This window comes from Cottoperca gobio, chromosome 11 (assembly GCF_900634415.1).
Source record: "Cottoperca gobio chromosome 11, fCotGob3.1, whole genome shotgun sequence".
NCBI lineage: Eukaryota > Metazoa > Chordata > Actinopteri > Perciformes > Bovichtidae > Cottoperca > Cottoperca gobio.
The window spans coordinates 12,277,142-12,305,104 of record NC_041365.1 but is presented as its reverse complement, the minus strand read 5'-3'; the positions used below and the strand labels follow the sequence as shown (position 1 = coordinate 12,305,104).

Sequence of the window (27,963 nt, the reverse complement as noted above, 5' to 3'; positions counted from 1 at the left end):
ACAACGCAGAGGGGAGCGGGGATGAAGAGATGTACACGATGGACGACAGGGAAGAAATGTCTGTCATACACGCGATGACAGAAGCTGAGTTTCCAGAGCAAGGGGAGATTGCAGAAAGCAGGATAAGAAAGACCAATGAGGGAGAATTTTGGGAGGTGCAGAATGAGGCAGGTAAAATAGGCAATGAAGAAAAGAAAGAGGATGTCAATAGCCAAACTGAAGTGGAGCAACAAGTAGCAGGTCAGATATCAGAGGCTCAAGTGGAGGAGATTGGAACTTCTGAGTTTCTTCCAGGCAGTGATGCAAAGAGTCTGAAGAAAGAAGTAGCAACCACTGGTGTTACCACAGGTGAAAGAAGAGGGGGAGGAGGAGAGAATGGAGGCGTTACCGGCCACACCGGTTCAGCAGGTGAACACGCTGATGGAATGCGACTTTGCTCCACCCTCCAGTGAGCTGCATGGGAAGGGGGAGGGCTCAGAGGGAAACTGGACCGAGGAATTGGAAACAGAAGACCACCCTAATGGGGACAAGCAACTCCAGAGCCAGGAGATACCATATCTGGCTCAAAAACACATAAAGAGTTCTGAATATGAACGTTCTGCTTCCAGTATCACAAGAGAGGAAAATATGATCTCACCCAGATTAAGAGAGGGAGAAGAGCAAGTTTCATTGACTGTAGGTGCAGACAAAATAGGTAAGGTGAGCAAAGAAAGCTCAGAAAGCAGCAGTTGCACTACAGAAAGTGCAGTCACAGATACGCCTGCTGGGGTAGAGGTTGCCACGGGCACTTTGACTCACAGCGCTGAGCTGCAATCAGATGCCACAGAGATTGAACACAATAGTTGTGAGTGGGTGGATACTATTACTGAGAGCACAGACAGAACCAGGACGGTGCAAGAACAGGTGGCAGTTGAGCTGTCAACCCCAGACGAAGACACACACCATCCTGAACCTGAGCATCCGGCAGAAGCGCAACCCGATCTGAATGAGGGGTAAGTGGAAAGTCTTGTCATCTTTGAAAAAAGTTTGAGTCCATGGCTTCCGGTATTCTGGATTTATGGCTCAACATAAATGAAGGATGTGAATGAACAAGTTCATTTCATAGGGTAATTGATAGTTTGTTGTCGGTGAAGTTCAAGTTTAAGGGGTATTTAGTGAAAAGAGAGAGTTATTTTACAAACTGAAAGCTGTTATTTAGCAAATTGTGCTGGAATGTGGTACATGTAGCCTAAAGAGTATGTTAGACACACAAGCAATTGTCAATTTCTTCCTTATGTAAATCAATATACTTGCACAGCCCCAGATATTACACCTTAAATTAGTAACTTTAACTGTGGCTATCTGAGAAGGCCCTGAAATGTGCGAAGGCTCAACATCTCCAATGATAAAACAATCTGCAGTGGATTAGCTGCCTTGTTTACCAATAGAGCAGTTTGATACAGAGCAGAGGGTGTGTGACAGCAAACCTGTGTCATAACACAGGTTTGCTGTCACACACCCTCTGCTCTGTGTCCGGATTGATTGATTCACTACTCCAAGGAGCTTGTGCAGTCTACATAGCCATGATCATGATCCACATACAAAGTAGTCCATTCTATTTTTCAACCATGAGCTATTGCTCAGTACAGTAAGGGTACGTACAGTGTTGGTTTGTGGGGGTGTCACAATACAGTTAATTAGCAGTCTGGTACAATGCACTATACAGTGTTCATGGGTCAATATATTTGGCTTATTTTGTTACAAGAAGAAAAAGTGATATTAAATCAGATAATTTGTTAGGAATTACACAATTTTCTAAATTAGATTAAGTCAGTGTATACTGTAAACAATTCTAAATGTTATCCTGGCTTTAGTAGTTTTAATTATGTATTATAAGCTGCTTAGAGCTAATGTTAGGAAGTTAAACGGGTAATAATTCTCTCTCTAATATCTATTAAATATTGCTGTAAAAACATCTCCTTCACTGTACAAGCTTCTCGCCAAAAACTAAATTCTACAAGATTACCTTTGAACACATCATGATAATATATATATATATATATATATATATATATATATATATATATATATATATATATATATATATATATATAATATATATATATATATATATATATATATAATATATATATATATATTATATATATATAATATAATATATATATATAATATATATATATATATATTGCAAAATGTATGAGATGAGATGGGGTAAGGTGCAATATTCAACATAATGAGGTAAGGCGTAGTATTTTGGCAAAATAAAAACATAATGAGGTAAGGTGCAGTATTTTCAATACGCATTTGGAGATGATGAATTGAGCGGACCATACATACCATAGTTTGGCACTTGTTACTTCTGTATGCTTCCCAGCAGTATTCGCTGCCTCCATCTCCCCAGCCTCCTCCTGCTCTCTCACTTAGGTTGACCCTAAGCAGTGGAAGCTGTGTCATTATACACATTTACTTAAAAGATTACAATCCAGTTTTGCGCGGCAACATGTCCTGCCACATTTAGCATCAGGTCCCATGCCAGAATATACACATTTATACATAGAACACATTTATGTAACAAAATTATGTTTTGACATAGTGTTTTATCTTAAGTTGTCATTTGATCAAGCATTTGATTTAACAGGAACAAGTGATGCTAGACTGGCACAGCAGGAATGGAATTCCTGTGGTATTTTAGCGTCTGTCATTGTGCATAGGCATTTGTTTTTGTTTGTTTGATGTATATCTAAGGTGTTCTAAGTTTAAGTGATCGAAACAGTTCTAGGTAAATATCATGGCTTTCTTTTTTCTGCTAAATGATAGAGACTTTCTGAGAAAGATAATATTTCCTAAGCAATTTGTGGCACATGATGACAGCTGCAGATTTACTGTTCACATTATGTAAACAGTGGGAACCGAACGTGGTACATGACACAAAGAGAAGCTTAAATCTACCTAGCTCTATACACAATACACAATACAAAGGAATGTAGTGGCTTTACATACATCACTAGATACTAGATACTTTCTACAGTATAATATATCTGTGTTGTAATAATAATAATAATAATAATAATAATAATAATAATAAACCTTATTTGTATATCACCTTTCAAACAAAAAAATGTAGTTCAAGTTGCTCTATAATAAAGGAGAAAAGACATAGATTGAACATAAAAACAGGGATAGAATTCCATATTTATGTAAAATAAGACAGAAACACTTAAATAAGATTATAAATAAGATTTAAAAAATAATATTAATGATGATATTAAAATCAGTACTCATATTTGAACTATGCACATACACATTAATTAACACACACCACTTCCACTTTCCCGACAGACATACATTCACTACACTTTGGTAGTGTACAGTTGTACAAAGGGCAACATGCTCCACCATATTTCTTTATATTTTTTTAATATCACAAGATGGCAGCAAAGACGTGTCTTTTACTTGAGTGGAAGGTTGAAAGCCAACACATAGCCATACCAACACGCAGAAATAGGATACGCGATGTGCTCATCACTTTTAGGGAAGAAAAGTACATCTATTGTATACGTAGTAAAACAACCCTCTTAGTTGTTATTACATAAAAACTAAACCCATAAATCAGAATAAAGAACTTGAATGTAGTTTAGTTTCCCAAGCCATGACTTTAGCATCCATCTTTTTATTCATACATTAAAAATGTTTTTACATGCAAAAAGATTTTCTGCTTTGGTAAAAAAGGAAAGGACAGATTTTGTAAAACATATACACGTTAATGAAAGTGAAATATACCGGATACGTAATGACAAATAGTGTATGAATTATCATAAACAAAGAATGAGTTGTTGTCGTGCTGCAGTTCTTTTCAACACAGTATGTGTGTGCTTTCTGTATTGTACTTTTTCACAGTTGTTTTAATTGTAGGTATTTATTGGCAGCTTATGGAGGAACACATAACTCAGATTCTGGTGAACAGGCATGCTGATGCTTACTGAAAGATGAGGTATGTGGCCAGCCACACGTGTCTTACAGGATGCTTCTGTAGTGTTGTCATCAGGAGTAACAATGGGCATTAAACAAGACATGTAGTGATCCACTCATCTAAAGTGTGGAGTAAAGGAACAGATATATATCTTAAGAATTATAATCCAGTAGTTAACCTTCTTTTCTCTGGCCAAATCTGATGGACTATGGACATGTTTCTGCTAGGATTAGATCTGAATCCTGTTCAGCCTTTTGTTGGTGTTTAGTCAGAATTCTGCCACTGAGCTTTGTCCTTTGTTTTCCTTTCATGTGTAACAGACTGGTTGTGTCTGACAGCTTACTTCAACAAACACATGTGGAATTCCCTCTGTTGTAAATCACCCTCTGACACAAGCCATCTTTTGAAAATTCTCCCTCTTGATATTAAAATCTGCGGCCTGTCTGGGTCACTTCTGTAGATGCCATTATTTTCTTTTTTACACCATTTAACACTTTGACACTAATTACACGGACAGAAATATTCCAATCTTTTATTTTAGATTTTCTCACATCAGAATCACTTTCAGGCTGTTGTTAACGTAAATACAGTAAGATTGTTATTCACGTCAGCGGTAATGACACCCGATTGCGTCAATCGGAGTGCACTAAAATCAATGTGGAATTGGTGTGCACATGTGCAAAGACGATGTCAGACTCCGTAGTTTTTCTTGTCCCCTGCCAAATCTAATATGTTTAGCCAATGACATCCTCCTGGATCCATCTTTTTCATATACGATCACATCATAATTTCTGTCCCATAGATTGACTATGTTGTATTTGTACTATGTTGTTTATCCTGTACACACAACATCTATTGCACGTCTGTCCGTCCTGGGAGAGGGATCCCTCCTCAGTTGCTCTCCCTGAGGTTTCTTCCATTTTTACACCTTTAATTGTGGAGTTTCATTTGGGGAGTTTTTCCTTGTGCAATGCGAGGGTCTAAGGACAGAGGGTGCTGTAAGCTGTACAGTCTGTAAAGCACACTGAGACAAATGTGTAATATGTTATATTAGGCTGTATGAATACATTTGATTTGATTTGATTTAAAGTAGCATTTTAGTAAACAGTGCTTTTGTTGTAAATACGTTAACTTTGTGAAAAATAGAGTACATCTCTATCTACAGTACAAGATCTTAATGCTCCACCGACTTAATACTGCTCTCAACATTGTCGGAAGAAAAGAAACATCCCATAATCAATGCAACAGAACCAGAGATATCGTCTTTTTTGTTCCACGCATTCTTCTTCCTTCACGTGGTGCCTATATTACCCACAATGCAACTCAAATGTCAAACGTTCTGAGATACGGGTGCCTTATGTCAGTAGTGGCTAATGTAGCTTCAAGCAGGGGCTATAGAAATGTTTTACATTTTCAACTTCTTCAGCCCCAGCCGACGCTGACTCTTGTGACATCACTTGAGGCAATTTATCAGATTTTGCGCAGCTCCCTCTGGAGACACAAAAGGCGTTATACAACTTTTTCCCACAAATGTAATAGTGAGTATAGTGAACAGACTTTGATTGTACAATCAGTGGAGTTCCCCTTTAATGTTAAACCCATATGACTGTCTGGACAGGACGTTCAATGCTAATGCTTCATGGTATGAAGACGATGTTTAACAAGGAGTCATATTAATTAGATTAAACACAGGGCAGTGGATTTGTGAATAATGGTTGCAGTTACCTTTAACACAGTGATTGATGTGTAAACTACACTTAACCCTCATCCTTGAGCTCAGTAAAGCTTCTGGGCTTGCTGGTGTTTGACAGCCAGGCAGATGGTGGAAATCCAAACAGTCACAAGTCACTCAGTAAACCATTATTTAATCCCCTGCAGATATGTACAGAGAAGGGAGGCGAAACGAGAAAAACACTCTAGAGGGATACATGTACTCCTTTTCCACTCACTGGTTCATAGAGAGAAATCATTACATACGGACCAGATCTGAAAAGTTTGTTTTCATCCTGTAATTATGGAAGGAAACACATTTTGCCTGTTGGCCTCTGGTGAGCTCACAGCCTGCACGTGTTCTGCTTGCTTGAGCTCATCTATGCACAGAATGCACCAGAGTAAGGGCTCCACCCTAGATGCACGTTTCCAGTTTTTAATTTGCATAAATGTTTCCAGCTAAATATTCTAAGCATCCAGCTGTACCTTTTGGTATGCACATGGTTGTCATTATCTGATCAAGCTGCCTTGACGGGGGATATTTAAAACAAAAGAATGTTTTTGCCGGTCGCGACGCTGGTATTGTTTTCAGTTTGTGAGTGATCCCATTGCAAGATGGTCTCTAGTTTATTGTTTTGCATGTTAGGTCCAGTCTACAGTGTGTACGGGGACTACATTCCAACATCTTTTTCTAGAGATAATACAGAAGTATTTGTAGGATGTTAATCAGTACTGAAAGAAGAGTATTTGCTGTTAAGAAGAGTTAAACATTTACTAAGAAATGACGTGGACACAGATGTAATTCTTTGATCCTTAGAGCTGCATAATCAGGTGGGACAGAGACTGCAAAATATTCCGTTCTCATACATAATTTCATGAGACGTTTGCCTTTCATGTGCAGCGTTCTCATTCCCCAAGTGTCATTTCGTGTACTAGTACACATGAACTCGGTGTCCCCGTTCAGGCTGGTACATGTTCTAACACATGTGTAAACATGGATTTAGATTTCTAAGTGTCTCTGCACAGGTTCACATAATGTCCCTGTACATGGAACTTAATATACTGTATGTACTGTGTGTGCCCCTGTCTACCTATTGAGAATTATAATCCCTGCTGGAATTTGCGGCTGCCCTCTATTATAGGTGTGGCGCTGTGGTTAGACCAGCAATGCACTTCACAAGTCCCAGGAGGAAAACGTATCCACCTGGGGGATTTCTACTGGGGAAGACACCACTTTTAAAATTCCTGCTTCTGCGATACTAAATAGCATATATTTATTCCATTAATGTTAGAAGAATAACTACACTTAGTTTGTGGTTTAGTGCATATTTGTTATCTAGGTCCAGTCATGTCATTATAATACCAAGCACAATTAAACACTGTGGTAATTTAATCCCACCGTAAACACCGTCTCTATATGTCCTCTATGACCATGTTGCTGGATCTGCAGAACCAACAGAGATACAGAGAGTGACTCATTCTGTGTGGTCAGTATGGGGAGACCTGTCTGTTCATGGCCGCTGATACTTAAATGTTTTGCATTCATTCATTTAATGATGCTTTGCATTGCAATGCAGAGTCACTTGATGAACAAGTGCTCAACACCTGCAGATATTTTTGTACATTTTTAAATGTATTAAAAAAAAACATTTTGATTACATTTGTCCTATTTTCTGTTACAGTTCCAATGCCTATGTGGCAATACATTCCTGTTCAATTGTGACCTTTAAAAAACGGTTTTTCTTTTATATTCGCATGACCTATGAAAAATGCACCTCAGGCATCACGTTCATTGAGTGCCACCTGTGAGATACCAATGAGTCACAATGTGAATTCTTTGCTTAGTTTGACCTTTTAACTGGTAATCACCCACACACTCTGTAAGAACAGCACAAACATATGATTATTTTTATTATTAAAGGTCAAATGATTCACTCATGTAAACTCAACTGCTCGACTTATGAAAGCGTCTTGATATTCAATGAAATGCCGATTATGGTTTGAAAAACAATACTGATGTTGAATGATGAGGTTTGTATTATTGTTTTGTGCAAATATGTCCAGAGTGCATGGACCTTTAATGCTCATCAAATCAATAGAAACCAGATCCTGATTTTTTTTTTTAAATAGAGAACACCTATTCTCATAATTTTCTCACACAGATTATAAATCTTTCATGTCTAAAATGACATGAATCAATTCCAGTTTCCCTTTTTTTCCACAAGCATTCGAGAAAAGGTTTGCAGATGTAAAAATATATAGAAGTATCTGTACAACAGAATATTTCACGATTTTGACAAGCCATTTGATGAACATTTTGACTCTCAAATTATCATAGTATGTGCAATACAGAATAAAATGGGACTCACTATTGAATATGCCAGCCTTAATAGCTAGAGGAAGACATATTTAATAATAAAGTGAAAAAGTTATACCCGAAGATGACATCTCGAGTTTGGAAAGTTCCCTCCACAGCGACAGAGGACATAAAACTAAAAAGTGTTTTCACAGGCTGAGTAGTACTCCTCAAGACGAGTAAACTGAACTTCATGTGTAAAGTTATACCATAAATGTGCATGTAAATATACAGCATACCAGCATAATCAGTCCTCTATAAAAGCTCTCACAACTATGTAGCAGGAAAAGAAAACACACAGTGCTGTGCTTAGGACAGTTTGTATGCTGTAAATGCAGTGTTGACTTTGAGTAATTGCCAGCTGAGTGTTTTGCTTATGTGCACACGATCCTCCCAGCATGAACTAATTGTCAGTTTTATGACCGTGTCATAAAAGCAACAATTAGTTGTGCAAAGCAGAGTGAATCCAGATGGAACTTTTTCATGTTTGTACTTATTTTTTTCCAAACTCATTGAGTTTCTTCAACCATCATATGTCAAAAATGCAAATAAGGAATTAGTCAGCCTTTGTAAACTTTATTTTACATTTCATGCAATTGAAGATAATCAAAGTTGCCTTGTATAATTTGCATTGTTGGATAGCATAACCACCACATCCTGAAGGCACCGCAGCACTCGATACACTGTGGACCGGTTACCATCAGGCTCTCGCTGTCTTTCTATTTTTCTCATCTTTGCCTTTTTTTCTGTATTCATCCAGATCCCTGACAGCGTCAGCTACGCCCACAGCAGCTTCAGAAGTCGACAAGGAATCGGTTGACAAAATGAATTCATGCTACAGCAGCCTGAGCACCAAACTGTCCATAAAGAATTCATCTCCCCCTGAAGAGGATGAATACCAATATAGTTACCGTAAAGTATCTCGGATCACTGAGAATGATACCCCTGAGGTCAGCCAGGATACAGTGGACTTCAGTAAGACAAGCACAACTGTCACTGAATCAAATTGGAATGATATCGGCTCAGATTACAAATGGAGAAATACATTTGAGGGGGTGTCTCAGTATGAACCACACAAAATAAAGGATTCCTCCTTTTCTGATTCCCTGAGTTACAGAATGTCTGACTCTCACTCCAGTACCTACTCCTCCTCTGCTCTCCCCGAGGCTGAAGCGTACAAACACCTCAGCAACGCCTCTCCCTCTCCAGAGAAACACATTACCTATGGAAGCACGCTGAGTGACAGGACCAGAGTTTCTCTGAGCTATGAGAGCGAGCCAGCAAGAGCCCCACTGGAGGAATGGAGGAGGAGTTTAGTGGAGCAGGAGGGGCCTGCTGCACCTGCCGTTGAAGGAGTGGGAGAGGCAGAGTCGGAGAGGATAAAGTCACACTGGGACTCACAACAGTTCCCTGTGTCTGGCTTCTCCTCTGCACAACAACACAGCCGCGACACCTTCGACAGTTTCCAAAAAGACGACGGCGCCTCATCCCGTTTTACTGGAGTGTTCAAAGCCACACTGGTGGAGCTGGTCACCGAACCTGCAGCTCTCCCATCCTCTCCCCCTGCATCCCCCGACGCAGACTCTCCTTACCAGTTTGACATGGATATCCTAGTGGATACCCTGAAGAGCATGGGACCTGCCCTAAGGCCCAGAAACACAAGCGTTCGTGGGCCTCCACAGGTCCTCGTCTCCTCCCTGCCACCAATCGTCGAGGATGCTCCCAGCCCCATCACCCCTGACATTCCTGCCTCCCTCACCAGTCCCACAAAAAAGATGGAAGAAATAGGCAACCCTGCCGACTCCCTCAAAGGACTTTACACTCTGCCTGCTGACCTGGGCCTGAAGAAGACTTCCCTCAGAGACAATCGGTCACCACTGGAACGGTTGAAGCAGAGCCAGCAGGTAAAGTATATTCAGACAAATTAATGCAGGAAATTGTCTTGCAATATAAATTAGGGTTACCTCAGTGAACTCATTTTTTTACTTTTTTGCATGGAGCATGACAATCTACATGTAGGCTCAGGACATGACTATATTATTATTATTATTATTATTATTATTATTATTATTATTTTATTATCTGTTTTATTAAGTCCGTTACAAAATGTGTTTTATGTGTGAGGTAGCACATGTGTTTTTATGTGTGAGGTAGCACATGTGTTTTTATGTGTGAATCAATCTGTAAAGTTGTTGCTATACTCACCTTCAGGAGCAGCAGCAGCATGAATCAAGAGGCCTGACATTGCCCCTGAGAACATCTGCTACCAACAGTTTAGTGATGAGAAAATCCTCTGACTCTTCTCCTGAGGAATTAAAATCACCAGTGCTGAATGGAAACGGATTTCATCCGTCTCCCAACCCTGGCTCTCGCCTCGACAACAGTGTCATCTTTGGAAGCTACAGGTCATCATCCATAGAACAGACTTTGGAAAACGGAAAGGCCCATCATCTGCTCTTCCGCACCAGCTCGTTACCTGACACGGGGCATTCAAACGATCGCATGATTGTGGGACAGAATGACCTTGGTAAACTGGGAACAGAACAAGCGGGGTCCCGCTTTGAGCGCTTCTCCTTCCTTGGGAGCTCCTCGTCAGGCTCCTTGACCGGGGCTAATGACTCCAACGCTCGTATTAGTATGCCTCCACGGATGGGCATTGGATCGCCGCCTACAAACAACAGTCCCACCCGCCTCCTCAGCCCCACTGGATCCATAGACCTCCAGAGGCCGTTCACCACCACAGACTCCCCCTTATCCGTGTTTGGCCAGACACATGTGATGGGGATGGGTGTAGGTACTAGGGGCCTGGGCTCTCCCATCCTGCAGAGGAGCTTCAGTAATGAGGGCACCGTGGGAGTCCAGCAGACTCCATTGTTCAACAGTATGCATGGAGGGTCTCAGTTCCAGAGCCAAAGTTTCGAGCCTGACAAGAATTTAGCGTCGAAATACAGAGCCTTCCCTGACGCTTATGTGAGTATTACTAATATCGTCTATTTTGTATAAACTAAGTATTATTATTAGTATTATTGTTATTGCTTAGAGGATGTATAAATAGAAAGCTGCAGGGATAAAGTGTTTTTGTAGGCCAACCTCAGAAGTTCCCAATAGGATTTTTCCATTGGCTTTTGGAATATTACGGAAAATAAACTCTGTGGCAAAGATATTTTATGATACTTACACGTTTTGTTCAGCAATCTGCACTAATGAACACCAATTTTATGATTTTTGAAGCGCAAATGCAACCACTAAGTGTAAAAAGTTAATGTCAGTCTTTAAACGAACCACACCACGGTCACATGACTTCAACATCACAAACAGTAAGCTAAAGGCTTACTTTAAAAACTTTAATAAGTCGTTAGAAGACATTAAAATCTCTTAAACTTGTGTTAACCGCAGACATTATTTTAGGCATCTGACCAAAATCCCATTCAAGAAACTAATTGACTTTGAGACGGGGGAATCGGAAGTTCTAAAATGCTAACTAATTTCCATGTTTGAGGACTCATTCCTGCAGCACTGTATATAACTATATAGACGAGAAATATCTTAATCAGATACATTGGAGTTTGAGGAAATTGGGGATTTTCAAATTTATAAGGAATATTGCATTTCAACCTTTTGGTGAATAGCTTGTGGAACTATTTTTTGTAAGAGCAGGCGACCGATGTATGAGTAATGCAGTTTTCTGCACCCCAAGCCAAGGTAAGTGGAAGAATGTCGTAGAAGAAGCAGTTTTCTTGGTATTTCACACTTTGTTTAACAAACAGAAGTCCAACATGCACGGTATGCAAACATTTGCAAGTCATTTGAAGGTTGTGGGAGGCTTGAAATGCTAGAAAGAAGATCCTCTACACACATTCCTGTCTTTGTACAATATCTGTGTTGTACTTTTTTTTATTATATTGGCAGCTCTTAGCCTCTCTCCCAGATCTGTTCTTCTTGCTGCTAAGAGCACAAACAGGCATTACAAGTGGAAGTGTGCTGGTTCCAATAACACCAAGTGCATCAGTGGCATGGAAATGCTCCTTCAGTAGTCATGCACTGGCGGAAAATGAAAATTTAGTCAGTGAGATCCAAACCCCTAAAAATCACATAATCATACGGTAAAAGGGTGTGTATCCAGTCTTGTGTTCACGCATGTATGCACTTGCTCTCCCATGAAAACATTCATATAATAAAGGGCAGAACTGATTAGGACATGTCTTAAAATGATTTTTATTGTCAGGAGCGAGAACATCTACTCATACGTGTGCCCTCCCACTCCCTCGACTTTCCTGTCTTTCTCTTTTGTGGCAAAACTGGTGGCTCACACTGCCACTTTCGATTATTCCTCCCGTGTCACCTCCACAAAGAGTAAATGCTTCTGACACACTCAACCATTATAATTCATTAATTATATATTATTAGTGCATGCCAACAGAGTGTCAGCTGGATGGTAGAGGTGTAACTACTCATTAGTCTACAGCTGTCCTGTGTAGATTGATTCTAAATGTTTACACAGGATGTTTGTTCATGTTCAAACAATACTTAGTTTGCGTCCGATGCATTCAGTAGTACGGCTGCAGCAGATCCTTTTTCCAGGTCAAAGCATGCAGCCTGAGCACAGCTCTTATTACTGACTTAGCCACTGAGACTGATACTTCAACGAATGGACCCTTTAAAGATGTGTCAGGGGACATATTCCTGCAGTAGAAAACGCATTTCACACTTTTTCAGAGCTTTAAAGTTGTGTCAAGAATTTACCACAGGACTAATGAAGAAGGTATGAAGCGAGGGCAGACAAATAACGTCACCACTTTTTTGTTACAAATACGTAAAGTTGCATTCTTGCCGATGACTACTACTTCAGAGGCATCTCATTACAGGGAGCCACCCAGCACTAGTTTGTTTGATCTGGAATGTTAGGTAACTTGGGGTGAAACTAAAAGGGCTCTTTCACTTTTTACTGGTGGTTCTAATGCTAATATTGTACTATCATATATATTTTTTGAATTCAGAAATATATAAAATGACATATCTATGTAAACTACAGTCTTGAACAAAGAGACCCAGACAATGAACTGGCTTTAATTCGTAAAGGTAGTGTGTTAGTGGCTTATTATTAAGCAGTGGGTGTGAACAGGGATGTAATTTACTGCTTCACTCTGCTGTAGTGGGAAGACATTTGGTAGTGAACTACCCTGAGGAGAGAGGGGATTTTGAACACATACATAACTTCAAGGGGGATTTTAAAGACGCTGCAGGACTTATGCATGTCTCTTTTTGTCAAAGCGTTATTAGAAATACATGCTGTAAACTCCTCAATGCAGTTAAATTGGTGGGCTGAGGCCTATTGAGCATTGAATCTTTACAGAACACTTTGTGCTTCTCTGTTTAAATCAAGTCTCCATTGGGCTCCCCACCCATTCCAGCTATCTGTCTGTTCCTGCAGAGACACGGCCACACCTCGCCTCTTGTATTCATCCTCACATTTGCTTATTTTCTTGATATTTGATGGAGTGAAGTTGACAGGGACACATTTGAAGGTGAAAGAGGGAGAGAAGAAGACTTCTGTTTACTTCTTTGAGTTTTCATTCGCTCTAATCGCAGAACATGTTCATGCATTTTCATTTTTTTTTTACATGTGATTAGCTGAAACTGCACATTCCATCTGCGGTAACCAATTTTATGGGCGAGCAGATCGTGTGCACAGGGTGCTGGGAGGGAAGGGAACGAAAGGGGAAAAGTGTCTGTTGGAGTTTATGTTTCTATTTTATGTCAAGGCAGCAGTAAACACTTCACTCTCCATGAATGATGCAGTTGTTTAACCTTTTTTTGAGCTGTATGGTGAAGGCAAGGAGTGACGTTAAGAAGGAATATGCAGAAATCATACACAGAGGAAAGCATTAACAATACAGCAGTGGGTGTTTTTGAGGGAAGTGCTATTGTTTAGGCTGGGGCTGATAGTTGTAGCAAGTTTAATTAAGTTTAATTAAGTTAAATGTAACGACATGTTTGAATGTCATGATTACATTTAAATATGATTATTATTATTTTAAGAAATGCAAAGAACAGCAGCATTATTTGATCTGATTCTCTTCGTGTAGAGACTAGAAATGCGTGATTTATGTTTGGTACGAAACTAATTTTATAGACAACCCATACAGGCCTGGAGTTCAAATTATAGAAAATCACCACAATTTAAATTGCAATCGCTATATTGGTCAGAAAAACTCAAATCATTCAGCCTTATCTTAGGTTGTCAGTCAAGTTGTTACTCAGTTACTCAGATGATCTGAGTAATACAGACATACCGTTGTTTTTACCGCTTAGTGAGAACCAGCACTCTGCTGTAAATTACCTGTAAGGAAAACCTGTGAGACCGACTCAAGTGTCGTTGGACATGTTATGAAACCATGTTCAACTCTTATTGTCTCAGTATTTGTCACTGACCCGTTTAGATCAGGTTTTTCTGCCCAAAAGCATCAACATACGCTCACATGTTATTAACTCAGGCTGTTACACAAATGTTGATGTTGACTTTGAGTCTTAGTTGATTATGCAATCATGTCTTATGATAACATAGACAACAAATAGACTTAAGTATAGCATAGAAATACAACATGATAGTGAACCAAGGTCTTTTAGGCCTTTTGGCAGTTTATTAAAACATAATGCACATGGCACATCGCAACAACACTTATGTCCAGTATGAATATTCCAAGAGTAAAAATACAACAAACACATTTTTTTTTCTTGTCATGGCATGCACCACACAAGCGGAGCTAACATATTTATATGTGGAAAAAGAGATTTACATCTACTAAACTACTAAAAATGCAAGAACATTTGTAGGGAATTGGCAGATAAAAGGGAGGTCAAAGCTTTTTTAAATGTGGCTCTGTGGTGAGAAACATCTGTTGTTGTCTGTGAGTCACTCATTTATTCACCAGGTCGATGCTGAAAAGGCTCCATTCATCCCCTCAGCTTGCTTTCACTGAAAAAGTAAAAAGGAGTCCGTTGCACTTTAGAAAATTCCAAATGCTATTGTGTCGTATACGGTTTGTTAGATTTGGTAAGATTGGTTATTTCTTTCTCCGAATGTATCTAATTAAAAACTTTTCCCAAATTAAATTAGTTCGGACACTAATGAGGCCTGTTGAAACGAGAGCTTCAGTAGGAGGTCCTCTTTGGTTGGTAACATGATCCAGGTGATAACTTGTTTCCTACAGAGCTTCCAGAGAGTAGAAGCCAAGTGATACCCGAGACCAAACATTCAATCTTGCAAAATAATTTGGAAATGCACACGTAGACACGTAAACGAGGAATTAATTCCAGTGTAATTTCAAAACAGATCTTTTGTTGTTTTCACTGGAAGTGGTACGAGAGCATCCGGTTAAATAAGTGCAGGGGAGGAATGTTCAGGATTCTCATCTGTCATCGAGGATGTCTCCTCTCCTCACTTTGCCTCCCTGATGCCACCAGAACCTGTTCAACATACCTTTTTGGATTGTCTGGCATGTGTAAATTACAAGGTAGAAACTGGGTGCAATCTAAAATGAATGCTGAGGTTAGCGAACTGAGGTCGGCTAAAATAAATGCAAAATGGTAATAGTGATTAACTGGTGCAGAATTACAATTCCATATTTTCACATATTCCAATGTTTCAATGACATTTTTTACGACAGTATTCCTCTCATTTGTATACAGCACTATACTTTATCTTGAGCTTTTATCCTATTAATGAATTGTATCAGGATGTCAGAAAAAGTAAAAATGAAAGAAAATAAATACACTGCTAAATACTATATATATATATATATATATTAGAAATAATAATATGCTAAAATATGTATGTTTTCTTTGTCCATAGCTCACTAAAGAGAAGGAGCATGGGAAGATCAATCCTCGTCCTGGAAAGGTGAGTCTCCACATAACATAAACTTGTGAATGCACTTCAACACACGTGCCGCTGAGATACTCGTGTAAGTTCACATTTAAAGCTTAAAGCTGTCACTGATCACCTGGGGCAGGAAGTAATATTATCACTATGAAGGCTAAAGTCTGAGAAAATAACATTGTCTTATATAAATAATGACAAAACAATATATACTAGATTATTAGAGGTGATTATCGGTCACTACTGTTTAAACTGTGTCAGCATATCAAATGTAATTGGAGAGTAGCTACAAAATGTAGCTGGATCTAAATGATCTGCAAAGACAGCTGTTTGTTACAGAGGCTTTCTTGTGAGTCTGGGTGTGTGTTGGTCTTGCGGCCTGTCATTATGCTGTAACACACACACACTCACATATTACATAACTGGTTTACCCGAGGAAGGGAAAAAGATATTGGTACAAGACCTTTGCTGTGGTTATTTTTCGGTCAACACTCTTCGGCTTAATGCTACTTCATTAACCTTTTTCCTTTTTGGGGGTATTGTAACCATGGGCGTAATTTATCTTTTCTGATTACCTAAAATCCCCCCCCCCCCCCCTCTTTTTTATATTAATTATGTATGCATTTTAAATCAAACATAGTTTCCATCGGCTGTACGCAGGGTTAAATCCCTCATGTTCTAACTGCATGAGACATAAAGTTTCTATTGGTGTTTGCTGGCTTTGGATCTTAACATGCAGGGATGCTGGAGTTAATTGTGGATGTAAACGCAGTGCTGACAAATAGATAGTTAGGTAGTATCTGTAGCTATAGCTATAGCACCTACTTAGCTAACATTAACAGGTAATGTAGTTAGCTAGCAAACTGAATGTGTGTTGGGTGCCGTAGGGGGATTTTTGCTTAATAATGTTACTTATGACTTGGGTAACAACCATTCATGTTCTACCTGTTGGCCAAATCTCTGTGTGTCTGCACCCTAAGGGGTAATCTAGTTAACATTACAATGAATTATTTCCTGATGGCCTGAACCTCCTGCAATATTTCGTCTTAATTAAAATGTATGTCCCCACCACTTTCCAAATCTAATTTATGTCCTGAGCAGATTACCAGAAACATTCCAGACAATTTTCATAGCTGTGATTGATGCTGTTGAACTGCATCATTTGAATATTGCATGCAGCATGTGTTACTAACTTTTAAATGTCAGGCCTGTTCCTGCATGCAGCAGCAGATTGTCTTAATGAATGACTAGAGTACTGGAGGTGGAGCTGACATTTATGATCAGTTTCTGGCTGCTCTTTCATGCTCCAGGGCCTCAGACCTGAATGGACCAAACATGTCAGCACTGTCGTGAACTCTAAGCTCAAGAAACAAAGAATTTCCTGGAGCGAGGGAACATTTCTTTTCATATGTAGACTGATTTTAGTATTGATCTGTCTATGAATATCTTTTTTTATTGTTATTTTTCCTTTTACGATTCTTGTATCAGATGTCTTAAGGGGACTCGCAAGAAATTTAAGATTCATGCTCGGATATGAAACTGGAGATGATAGCACCAGATGACATTTGCTCCATTCTTTCATTTGAGGTTGAGCTCTTGCCTGCAGTAACTCTTCATCATTACTGTAATATTAACCGGTCTGCCATTGTATCATTTTCACCGTCCAAGTAAATAACAAAAGTCTCCCTTTGCAAAGCTTTAGCTGTGACTATCTTTCTGCTTTAAAACATATTTAAAAATATCTTATTGAGTGAGCAGGGAATAGCCCTTCAGCCACACGGTCAGACTTCACACCTGTGTTGGCAAACATCGGCCCTGCTGAAATGAGCAACATGGTTTTCTTACATCTGTCCATGTTATCTCTAGCTGTATATCTTCGACCAGCCTGGGATGTGCGGCCAGAGGATCGAGGTGCGCAGTGATGTCATCGATGCTACGTCCTGGGAGCTGCAGGAGATCATCTCCATCAGAGTCATCAGAGGAGGGTGAGTGGCTGAACACATTTGCAAAGTTAATACATCTTTGCTACCCCAAACGTTCCTTTTTAAAAACAACCAGGTGTGGAGTCTCTCGAACCGAATCCATAAATCCATACATAATTACATAGATAACTACATTCAGTATGTACAATACACGATTACTAGTGTACTGTTTTTCCAGTAAGTATACAACAAATCTGCATACTTTACAGTTTTGTACTAGAGCAAATGACACAGGACTTGCCATTGTGCCAAAGACACGGTCTTGTTTAACTGTTTCACCACCATATTTTAATTTTTTGCACCAGTGAGTCTCCTACATTTCCTTGTGCATTGCATTGTGGGTCAATAGTGTACACCAAAAGCACACTTTGCTATACACTACATATATAAAGCCTGCATACAATTAGTATGTAGTATGGAATTGCTACACATCTAAAACACTAAAAAAAAGTGAGACAAAAAACAAATACCTGGCTCAACTATTAAAATGTTTCCTTGTCTGTCACTTGCAGTAGATTGTTTGTACAACGATCGCAAATTATAGTAGTAAGCAAACCTTAAACCTGAGGCTTCCTGTCATCTTAAAATGTGCAAAGGGAGATAAGATGGCACCTTGTTTTTCTTGAAACGTCTGGTGTGTAATTAACACACTTGCTTGGCGTCAAAACAAAACGCCTACTGATGCTCTGTGGTCATGCAAATGAAAATGTTAAAATATTTAACACACCCACACACAAGCTTAAACACACATTTCCTCAAATGTGGAATGTTTTATTGAACCCAGTCAACAGTGTGCACTTGCAATAACACTGATGATACTGCTCCGACCTGTACTGCCAGGCTAACACTTCCTGCAAAGAGATCATTACACTGTCATATCATGCATCACCCACTGCACCACTGACCAAACCGCAACTAATTCTCTCATAAAAGAAAAGTAAGGAGTAGAAAGTGTTGTTTCTTCTTACACACCCTCCCTTTTATATACTTATATATAATATAATCATCTCTTCCTCTAGACGCTTTCATTTAGTAGCACAGCAGCAACTGTGAATTCAGAATACTAATGCAGAACAAAATATTTTTGAATACATCAACAGGGTCTATTTTATACACCCAGAATAACTGCAGCACAGATCTTACTTTGGAGGTTGTTACCTCGTGCTCTTTTTTTCCCTTCTAGATGGGTTCTGTATGAGAAGCCTAACTTCAAAGGGGAAAAGGTCGCTCTCGACGAGGGCGACTTAGAGCTCACCTACCCCTTCAACACAGAGGAGCAGCTGCAGAACGGACAGAAAGAGGGCGAAGAGCAGAACGGAGAAACAAGTAATGAGCAGACAGAGACCAAGCCAGCCAGGAGGTTCATCATCGGGTCTGTACGAAGAGCTGTCAGGGTAAGAGAAGTTCACGCCACTCTGTTGTTGGTCAAAGATAGTCGTCACACACCTTTCAATCAGTTAGGATGAAGTACAGTGGACATTCCTTTTATTGTAGTATTATCTCTGTAACATTGTTGTCTGATGCTAAAAAGGCCAAATAGTTTTCTCAAATATTTTGTACTGTAGCTTTTCAGTGACAATGCGCTCTTTAACTCAGTAGCACCATCTAGTGTCAGAAGTAGGAGCGAGCACTTGCTGCTCTGACTTTAAAAAGTGTGTGAAATTTCAATTATTTTAAGTGAGTGATCTTTTGAAAAGACTCACATCTCCTAAGTAAATGTTTCTAACTGTATTTTTTCCCATATAGATTTTATAGTCCCACAACTTTTTTAATGCTGCAACAAAAACCAAAGCAGTAACATAAGCAACACAAATTGCGAATCATAAAAGCTATAGATATGTTTGAGGTAGTTTAAAAAATAAAATGGTGACCATTTGTCCACCGCACTGATGAATGTATTTTTTATGTCCCGCTCGGTACATATCTTGGTCAAGATTCTGTAAAAAGAAAAGACATCCTTTCAAAAATGTTTGTTTATGTCATGTGGTGATGTAAAAAACATTATTCTTGCTGATATATTGTTCATATCATCATCATATTTTCTGATCTCTTAATTATTGGTATCGGCTTCACAAATCTAGTCCTGGTTGGGCTATAAAACAAACTCGAAACAGTATCAGAGAACATTAACAACTTAGATTTATTTGCTGTTTAATATAATGCTGCGTATTAAAAGACCTCTAAGTCAGTATGAGAGGATGAGCAAACCACAGCATACACAGCGTATGTTTTCTCTGTCCGCTCAGGGCTGCAGATGTTATTTTCTCCAGGTCATGACATTAATGGATGCTCTTTGTCCTCCCTCAGGACTACAGCGTTCCAGAAATCAGTCTTTTCCCAGAGGAGAACGCAGAAGGGAAGAAGGTCATCTTCAGAGATACGTCTGAAGACGCCAGGATCTTTGGCTTCCCCATCAAGGCTACCTCTATTATCATTAATGCTGGCCTGTGAGTCCTGAACTATGAGTTTGAAATTACATAGTAATATTGTTCACATGACCATTTAGAATTTGCCATTGATGGTTTAGTTTAATCTGATTTGAAAATCTAATTAATGTTGCTTCCATTTTTCTCTATTTTCTCCTACTCAGCTGGCTCGTGTATGCACATCCCTTCTTCGAGGGCGTACCACGTGTCCTGGAGGTGGGGGGGTTTTCCAACCCTGCAGCCTGGGGAGTGGAACAGCCCTATGTGGGATCTCTACATCCACTCAAAGTAGTAAGTGGCACTGTTAGAAGTATTTACAAGCTCTGTTCTTTACTGTGTCATTCTGTGTCATAGTTTATCCTGCTGATTGCTTGTTAATATATTTATTTTTATCACAGGGTGAACCAAAAGTGGAAAATGTCAGTGAACCAAAGGTAAGAAAACATAAAATACTGCTAATACAGTTCTTCTAATTCAGAGTAACACTTGAGCAGTAATATGAATCACAGTATGATTACCGACACTGAAGAAGTATATCAGCGTGCCCTGATTGTAAATGACACCCTTTGTCTGCAGATGGTGATCTACGACAAGCCGTACTTCACTGGGAAATCGAGGACCATAACCACAAGCATGAGAGACTTCATTACCAGAGCAGACCAGCAGCAGACGGCCTTTATGTACAAAGTCGGCTCGCTTAAAGTAATGGGAGGAATGTGAGTGCTGCTTTGCAATGTTTATATCCGTCGAACCTTGAAAAGACATCGAAGGGATGATTAATTATTAAGTAGTACAGTTGCACAATTCATGTGGGCTGAAAGCCAATATCTACTAGCTGAAAATAATCTCTCTGTCACTGCAGCTGGGTGGGCTACGAGAAGGAGGGCTTCCGAGGCAAGCAGTACCTGCTGGAGGAGGGAGAGTACCATGACTGGAGGGTGTGGGGAGGCTGTGATGCTGAGCTGTGCTCCACCAGGGTGATACGAGCTGTAAGTTCCAAGTAATAAGTAATACATCAAACGGAAGGCTCTCTGATCCTGCTGTTTGCACACTGCAGATGAAACTGGATCTGGAGAGAGTTTTTGTAATGAGTGAGTGGAGGCTGAAGAAACAGTGCAACCTTGACTAAACCATCAGTGACATTATTAGTGTAAGGGAAGGGTTTTAACTTTGCTCATGAGCATTGGTCACTTTCAGTCAGACCTACAGTTTATGAAAAAATCACTTTACTGTAGGAATCCAATGACATAAAGGAAATATTACCAACAGTGCAGCAAGAAATGCACTCCTCTATATTTCTGTAGTAACTGCATATGTTTTGCCTTCATGCGCTTAATCTGTTTCTGTTGTATTGAGGTTCTCTTAATGTGCTTAAGTACTGTACTTGTTTTCTTTTGTTGCTCTAATCTTTTCATTTCATACATCATTAAAGTCTTATCTAATCTAAAAAGTGACTTTGCACTCTGATAAATGGCCATTGTGTCCTGATACTGAGTGCCACAAGTTGAATTGCATGAAACCGCAAAGAAAATAATGAAAATGCATTTGCATCCAGCAACAAAGACTTGCTACAACAATGACTTAAACATTCTTCAAAAAGGATGATTGCCCTGGTTTATATATCACTTCAGCTAATTCAGTATAATTGTTAACATTCAATTTACCATGATTACGTTTTTTTATTTTAAATAAATAGTAATTTTATAGTAATTGTATAGTGTTATTGATAGATCTGCATTTATATGTTGATCTGTATAATTGTTAGTGTGATAGAGACTATGTACTGTCTTTAGAGACTGTTGATTGTTATGTGTGTACCTGACCAGACTGCAGAGGGAAATTATCTGGTAGCTAAATCTGGCATAAATAATTTCTTCTCTTTTTGAGATGAATGCTTTTTTATGCATGGTCCTTGTATAATATATCATTATCTTAATCATACAGTGATTGTTTTAAATCAGCATCTACTGTATCCTAGTTTTCACTACACTTACGTTCAAACAAGACACGTTTTTCGTCTCTCAATCAATCGTCAATATGACTGAAACTGAATTTAGTTTCCGCCCAGACTGCTTTTCATCCACACGGGGCTTTAGTGAAAGTTAACCCCTTTTCTTGCTCTTCTGCAGGACCTGACAGACCCCATGATGGTAATGTTTGAACAGCCAGAAGAAGACCAGGACGGCATGGAGGAGGACAACACCTTCGAGGTGAAGGAGGCCATTCCTGACGTTGAGCTGTTTGAGTACAAAACCTCCACGCGCTCAATCCAAGTACTCAGTGGGGCGTAAGTTGATCGAGTCTTCAGTGTATTTACTTCACCTTTCAGTGAAGTGGAATTGTCTCACATTAACCAGGCCATTGTTTCTCCTCCTTACAGATGGATAGCCTACTCCCATGTGGACTTCTCTGGTAACCAGTACATCTTAGAGAAAGGTTTCTATAATAACTGTGCTGACTGGGGCTCTCAGGACACTCGCATCTGCTCAGTGCAGCCCATCCTCCTGGTGAGAACCGTCAGAAAGCTTAAAGCCTAAAGTCTTCAAAATATTGACTTGCTTGTCTATGATCTGATGTTGCTTACAGTTTTGTTGTGTTGATTTTTAGGCTCCAAATGACAGCTCAAGGAGCAGGAATGAGGTATTCTGTCTTGACTTTCTCAGTTTTCATGTCGTAACTCAGACTTTCTTTGAGTATTGTAAGCTATTTCATCTGCAGTTTTATATCACTCTTAGATTTGCTACTCAGTTCATAGAAAACATAACTTAGGCAGGGTTCTTTTCTTTTTCTTTTTTTAAACCAATGCAAACTCATCTCTTTTGCCCACAGGGCTGCAGATTGAGTTTTGTAATTTAAAAACTAATATAGCTGCAATCACTTTCCTTCAGTTTTGCTTTTCTTTGCTCTGCCTGGTGTCTGTTATATCACACAGTGGTGAACAACTTTAACTACATTTTCTTTGGCGTAAGCTGACTCATGTGCTGCATCTGCAGTTTGTTCCATGCAGGGAAAATCCTGTTTTATCGGCACAGAACAATCCATTAAAAAAAATATAAAATACTAAGTACAGTATAAGAACCTTTAATCAAAACACAGTTGAAAATAAGAAAAAACAATTCCTTCCCAGGGGCAGAGCAACATTGCATTTGTAGCATGTTTGCATTTAGTGCCTAAAAGGCAAAAATAATTAGAAGAATTAAAGGCTTCTGGTTATAATTGTGTTCATCTGACCTCTCACTTTCCTTTCCTTTATTTCTATCTCTGCCTCCCAGCTGATGCTGTACTCTCAGCCAGACTTCCAGGGCGAGTGTCAAGTCCTCGACCGGAACCAGGAAGCCATGTCAGAAAAACTACTGCCCAAGTCCTGCAGAGTGTCAGGGGGAAGGTGAGGAGCCTTTACCAAAGCGGAATTAGAAAGAATGTAAAAAAAACAAAATGGAAAAGGCTAATCATGCTGGGCTCAGCAACACAACAGCATGATGGTGCAGTAGTAAGGTTGAGCTTGTGGAGGATCAAACATATTCATGTATTTCTCTGTGTTTCAGCTGGGTGTTGTACGAGGATAAACAGTACTCTGGCAACATGTACGTGTTATCTGAAGGAGACTACCCCAATTTAACCAGCATGGGATGTCAGCCTGGCTGCACCTTCCGTTCTGCCAAGGTCGTCCCAATGGTGAGAAAGCACTCCTGTTAAAAAAAGAAATGCTCTGTATTCTTTCCTTTGTCTTGCTCTGAACCTCCATCTCTCCCCATCTAGACATTCTCAGTTCCCTCCATCTCTCTGTTTGGCCTTGAGTGTCTGGAGGGCAGAGAGATCACCATGGACACAGAGATCTCCAACATGATCGAAGAGGGCTTCAACAACCACATTCTGTCTGTCAGAGTCAACAGCAGCTGGTATGCGTTTGTCTCTCTGCGTCTGCGTGTGTTTGGGGAGTTTTTTATGAGCGGCGGCTTCTCGTATGATGGGAAGCTATTAAAAATAAACAACATGGAGTGGACATTTGATGGTAGATAATTGATAGTCAGCTGTTACAATGGAAAGAGGAAGAAAAAACCCAACATGCTTGTTTGTGGTCCCTGTGATTACCATGTGATAGGTAGGCACCAAATACTTGTCTAATTGATTCTCTCTTCCTTTTCAGTTGGGTGATATGTGAACACAGTAACTACAGGGGACGCCAAATCCTACTGGAACCAATTGAAATCACCAACTGGCCGAAGTTTAGCTTGCTACACACTATTGGCTCAATGTTCCCAGTCAGACAGGTTTGTTAACAAGTCATCTTTACGACCTCTCTTAAAAAAACATACTCATAAAGTACACATTTAAAAAATATTACCTGACACAATGTGAAACGCAGTGTGTAGTGCATTAGTTGACTGTCACTTTGGACTGATATACATTTTTGACATTAACAAACGTTATAGATCATTTATTTAAATGGTGGGACTTTTCCTACTTTTGTATCGAGAACAAATGAATAACCCTGAACTGCAATGATTGTCTGGCTGCACTGGTCCAGAACGAAATGGGTGTAAACCAAACACAAAGGCTGTATCAAGAAGAAGAGATCTCCAATGTAGTCCCTAAATAAGAACAATTGGATATTAAATGTGATGATTTGCTAAAAGTGTGACATTTAACCAAGTGCCATATTTGGATGGCTTCAAAGCAGAAAAGAGTGTTTTTACACCACTTAAAATAGTGTGAAGGACAGCAAAATTGACAAATCTTGTTTTCCATAATACCCTCTCTTTAATGCGGTTGAAAATATGTGAACTATTCTAAAGATCCGTAACTCTAGTATATTGTGATATTTTGCCTCCTGCAGAAGCGCTGCTTTTTACGCATCAAGAACAAAGAGAGGGGCCACTTCTTGTCCGTCCAGGGCGGCGTAGAGGAGATGAAATCAGGACGAGTGGTGGTGACACCAGAATTTGAGCCCGAGAGCGACATCTGGTACTACCAGGACGGCTTCATCAAGAGCAAGGTAATCAGTGCATGATTGAAATGTAATAGGGTTACATCTTGCCAACCTGAACCTGTCCATCAATGTTAACATTGAGCTGGTCTAATCATCTACTGTGTGTGTGTGTGTGTGTGTGTGTGTGTGTGTGTGTGTGTGTGTGTGTGTGTGTGTGTGTGTGTGTGTGTGTGTGTGTGTGTGTGTGTGTGTGTGTGTGTGTGTGTGTGTGTGTGTGTGTGTGTGCTGCAGTTGTCCCCAACCATGAGCCTTCAGGTGATGGGCAACATAGAGCCAGCAGCCAAGGTGGTTTTGTGGGTAGAGACCCGGCAGCCTGTCCAGAACTGGACAGCACAGATGAGAGGCCTCATCACCAGCCTTACTTTCCCTGGATTTGTCCTGGATGTCAAAGGTATGAGAAAAAAAACAATGCCACTGGCTTTTTGTATGTAACAGATAGATAATAATATAGATAGATAGATATAGTTATATATATATGGATAGATAGATAGATAGATCAATATGCATTATATTATTATCAAGTATCTATATGTATTATTATCTATTACTTAAGTAATGTTACAGTGTGCGTAAGTAGCATTTTACCGTTGTAGTTGGTGGAAGTAGTGCTTATTTTAACCAGTGTATTTACTGTCGGTAGTGCAAAGTAACGAGTAACTATCGCTGTCAAATAAACAGTACTCGAGTAAATGTGTCTTGTTACATTCTATCACTCTGTGACATGAAAAAAAAAACAGTTTTTACTTGTTCTAAAGATCATTACAGCATAACATGATAACTTGAACCTTGAACGACAATATTTTTCTTTTCCTTAGGTGGCAAAACTTACGACAAGGACCATGTGGTGATTATGCCGGAGAATGATGAGAGGCCAAGCCAACAGTGGGAGATAGAGCTGCTGTAACCTGCTTTAAGAACCTTGTGTTTCTCTTCGCTAAGCTTTCCTCAGCAGTGCATCAATATTGCTCCTCTGTACAACTCCACAATATCCCATAAATAGCCTGGGAGGCTCTGCCACTGCCTTTGTTTTCCAAACTCCATGATCCATGAAACCAGTAAGAACATTGCGACAGTAAAAAAGCAATGAAGCACTGAAACGCTGCACCAGACAGTTTAGTGCTTTGCAGAGTTTTGTGTTTTTGTTAGTTTGCACTGTCATGAAAAATATTAAAACATTTTAAGTTGAATAATAATTTTCTGTATGCGAGGACTCCAAATATAAAGTGCCTTCTCCTGCTGCAGTGTCTGAGTTGAAAAGCCGGAATAAATGTATTTTATGAGGATGTGCTGAACTACTGTGCACAGACCCAGCAAGGACGGAACCATTCATGTGCATCCAGAGAGAGAAGGAATGGTTCGACCTATTCCTTGTCTTTGACATTTATGGGATTGTTATCACTTTTAAACTAGAATCCTCCTGTGTGTATGATTACAGACTCAAGCAAATTCCTTGACTGTAGACAGTTGAGGCTTTTAAATCTTTGTTTACAGCGAAGCAAATCGAGTTTCCATCTCTAGACATTGTTTTCCTGCAGTGAACAGCAAGTGGTGTACAGATAGTGGACAAATGAAGCCAAACGAATGCATAGTGTTCTAGGAACGTATGCTATGTTTAAAAAATATGAATTTTATTGTATGTACTGTATGTATCAATGTTTGTTTTGTGGAACATGTTGCACTTGTGCTTACAGTATATCACATTGAATTGCGCAGTGCAATGAAATGTCCAGTTACCCTGTCATTTGTTATTATTTTGTTGAAATTGTTACATGGAAATATATGTTGTCTGCATCAGCTGTATGTTAATATTTGATACGAAAGATGTGATGTCAGATGTTATGTAAAAGGGAGTGGTTTTGAAATGTTGAATAAAAAGAAAACATTGATAAATAATACAAAGCTGACTAATGTCTTTCAATTTTTTTTAAATTAGAGTTAATTACAATTATAATATTTTTTGGACATGTAAATACATCCCGCTTCCATTGTTTATTTCTTTGTATTTTTATACGGACGGACAACCTGAAAACATAATGCCTCTGGCCTCTGGCCTCAGCTGTCGCCGGTGTTCGTATACTTGGACGACTGAGGGAACAAACCAGGATGGAAACGATGGCACGTGGGAACACCAGGATACATAGACACAGCACGAACCGCACCAGGATACATAGACACAAACACAGCATGACAACCATATTAGGTAACGTGGGAAAGGAGAAGACGAACCGACAAGGAACAAACGACAGCCAGGTAAATATACACACAGACACTAATCACAGGAATGGGACACAGTGGGAGGAGGCAGGCAAAGACACAAGGGCAGGTGAACACAAGACGATCACAGCAGGGGAGGGCAAACGATCCACAAAGATAGGAAGTAAAACTAGACATGACACAAAGGGGAGTGAACCTTTCAGGAAGCAGAAAAACCAAGATCATGACACACACACATACACGTAATTCTGGTTAATTACAACATTTTGAACTTTTTTTTTAACTGGTGTAAAGCTTAACAGCATCTCCAGTTGAAAATATCATGAGGCTAAATAACTTGTGTTTGTAATAACTACACAGGTCTCACATTTCATGTGCTTTTCAGGTTTAAAAGCATTGATCAGCCCTGATCACATGTTTCCTCTCACACTGATCA

The 27,963-nt window shown here is 39.5% G+C and overlaps 1 protein-coding gene across 1 annotated transcript; it reads left to right on the top strand.

Moving 5' to 3' along the window:
• The first annotated feature begins 245 nt into the window (after positions 1-245).
• LOC115015331 (beta/gamma crystallin domain-containing protein 1-like) lies at positions 246-27,206 on the top strand. Its single transcript, XM_029442512.1, has 21 exons — positions 246-992; positions 8,797-9,940; positions 10,248-11,006; positions 15,889-15,936; positions 17,782-17,900; positions 19,081-19,291; positions 20,205-20,344; positions 20,488-20,614; positions 20,722-20,757; positions 20,900-21,039; positions 21,186-21,312; positions 22,453-22,610; positions 22,704-22,830; positions 22,931-22,963; positions 23,596-23,708; positions 23,869-23,998; positions 24,083-24,222; positions 24,471-24,594; positions 25,161-25,319; positions 25,545-25,704; positions 26,129-27,206. Exons 1-21 carry the CDS (start codon positions 376-378, stop codon positions 26,215-26,217), a joined length of 4,701 nt encoding a protein of 1,566 aa, XP_029298372.1. The 5' UTR covers positions 246-375; the 3' UTR covers positions 26,218-27,206.
• Positions 27,207-27,963: the final 757 nt, after the last annotated feature.

Excerpts from the sequence above, each read along its gene's own strand:
- LOC115015331 (XM_029442512.1), top strand. The coding sequence starts at position 376 with ATGGAGGCGTTACCGGCCACACCGGTTCAGCAGGTGAACACGCTGATG. Across the intron at positions 15,937-17,781 it reads TCAATCCTCGTCCTGGAAAG|CTGTATATCTTCGACCAGCC; the intron begins GTGAGTCTCCAC and ends TGTTATCTCTAG. Across the intron at positions 20,758-20,899 it reads AAAATGTCAGTGAACCAAAG|ATGGTGATCTACGACAAGCC; the intron begins GTAAGAAAACAT and ends CTTTGTCTGCAG.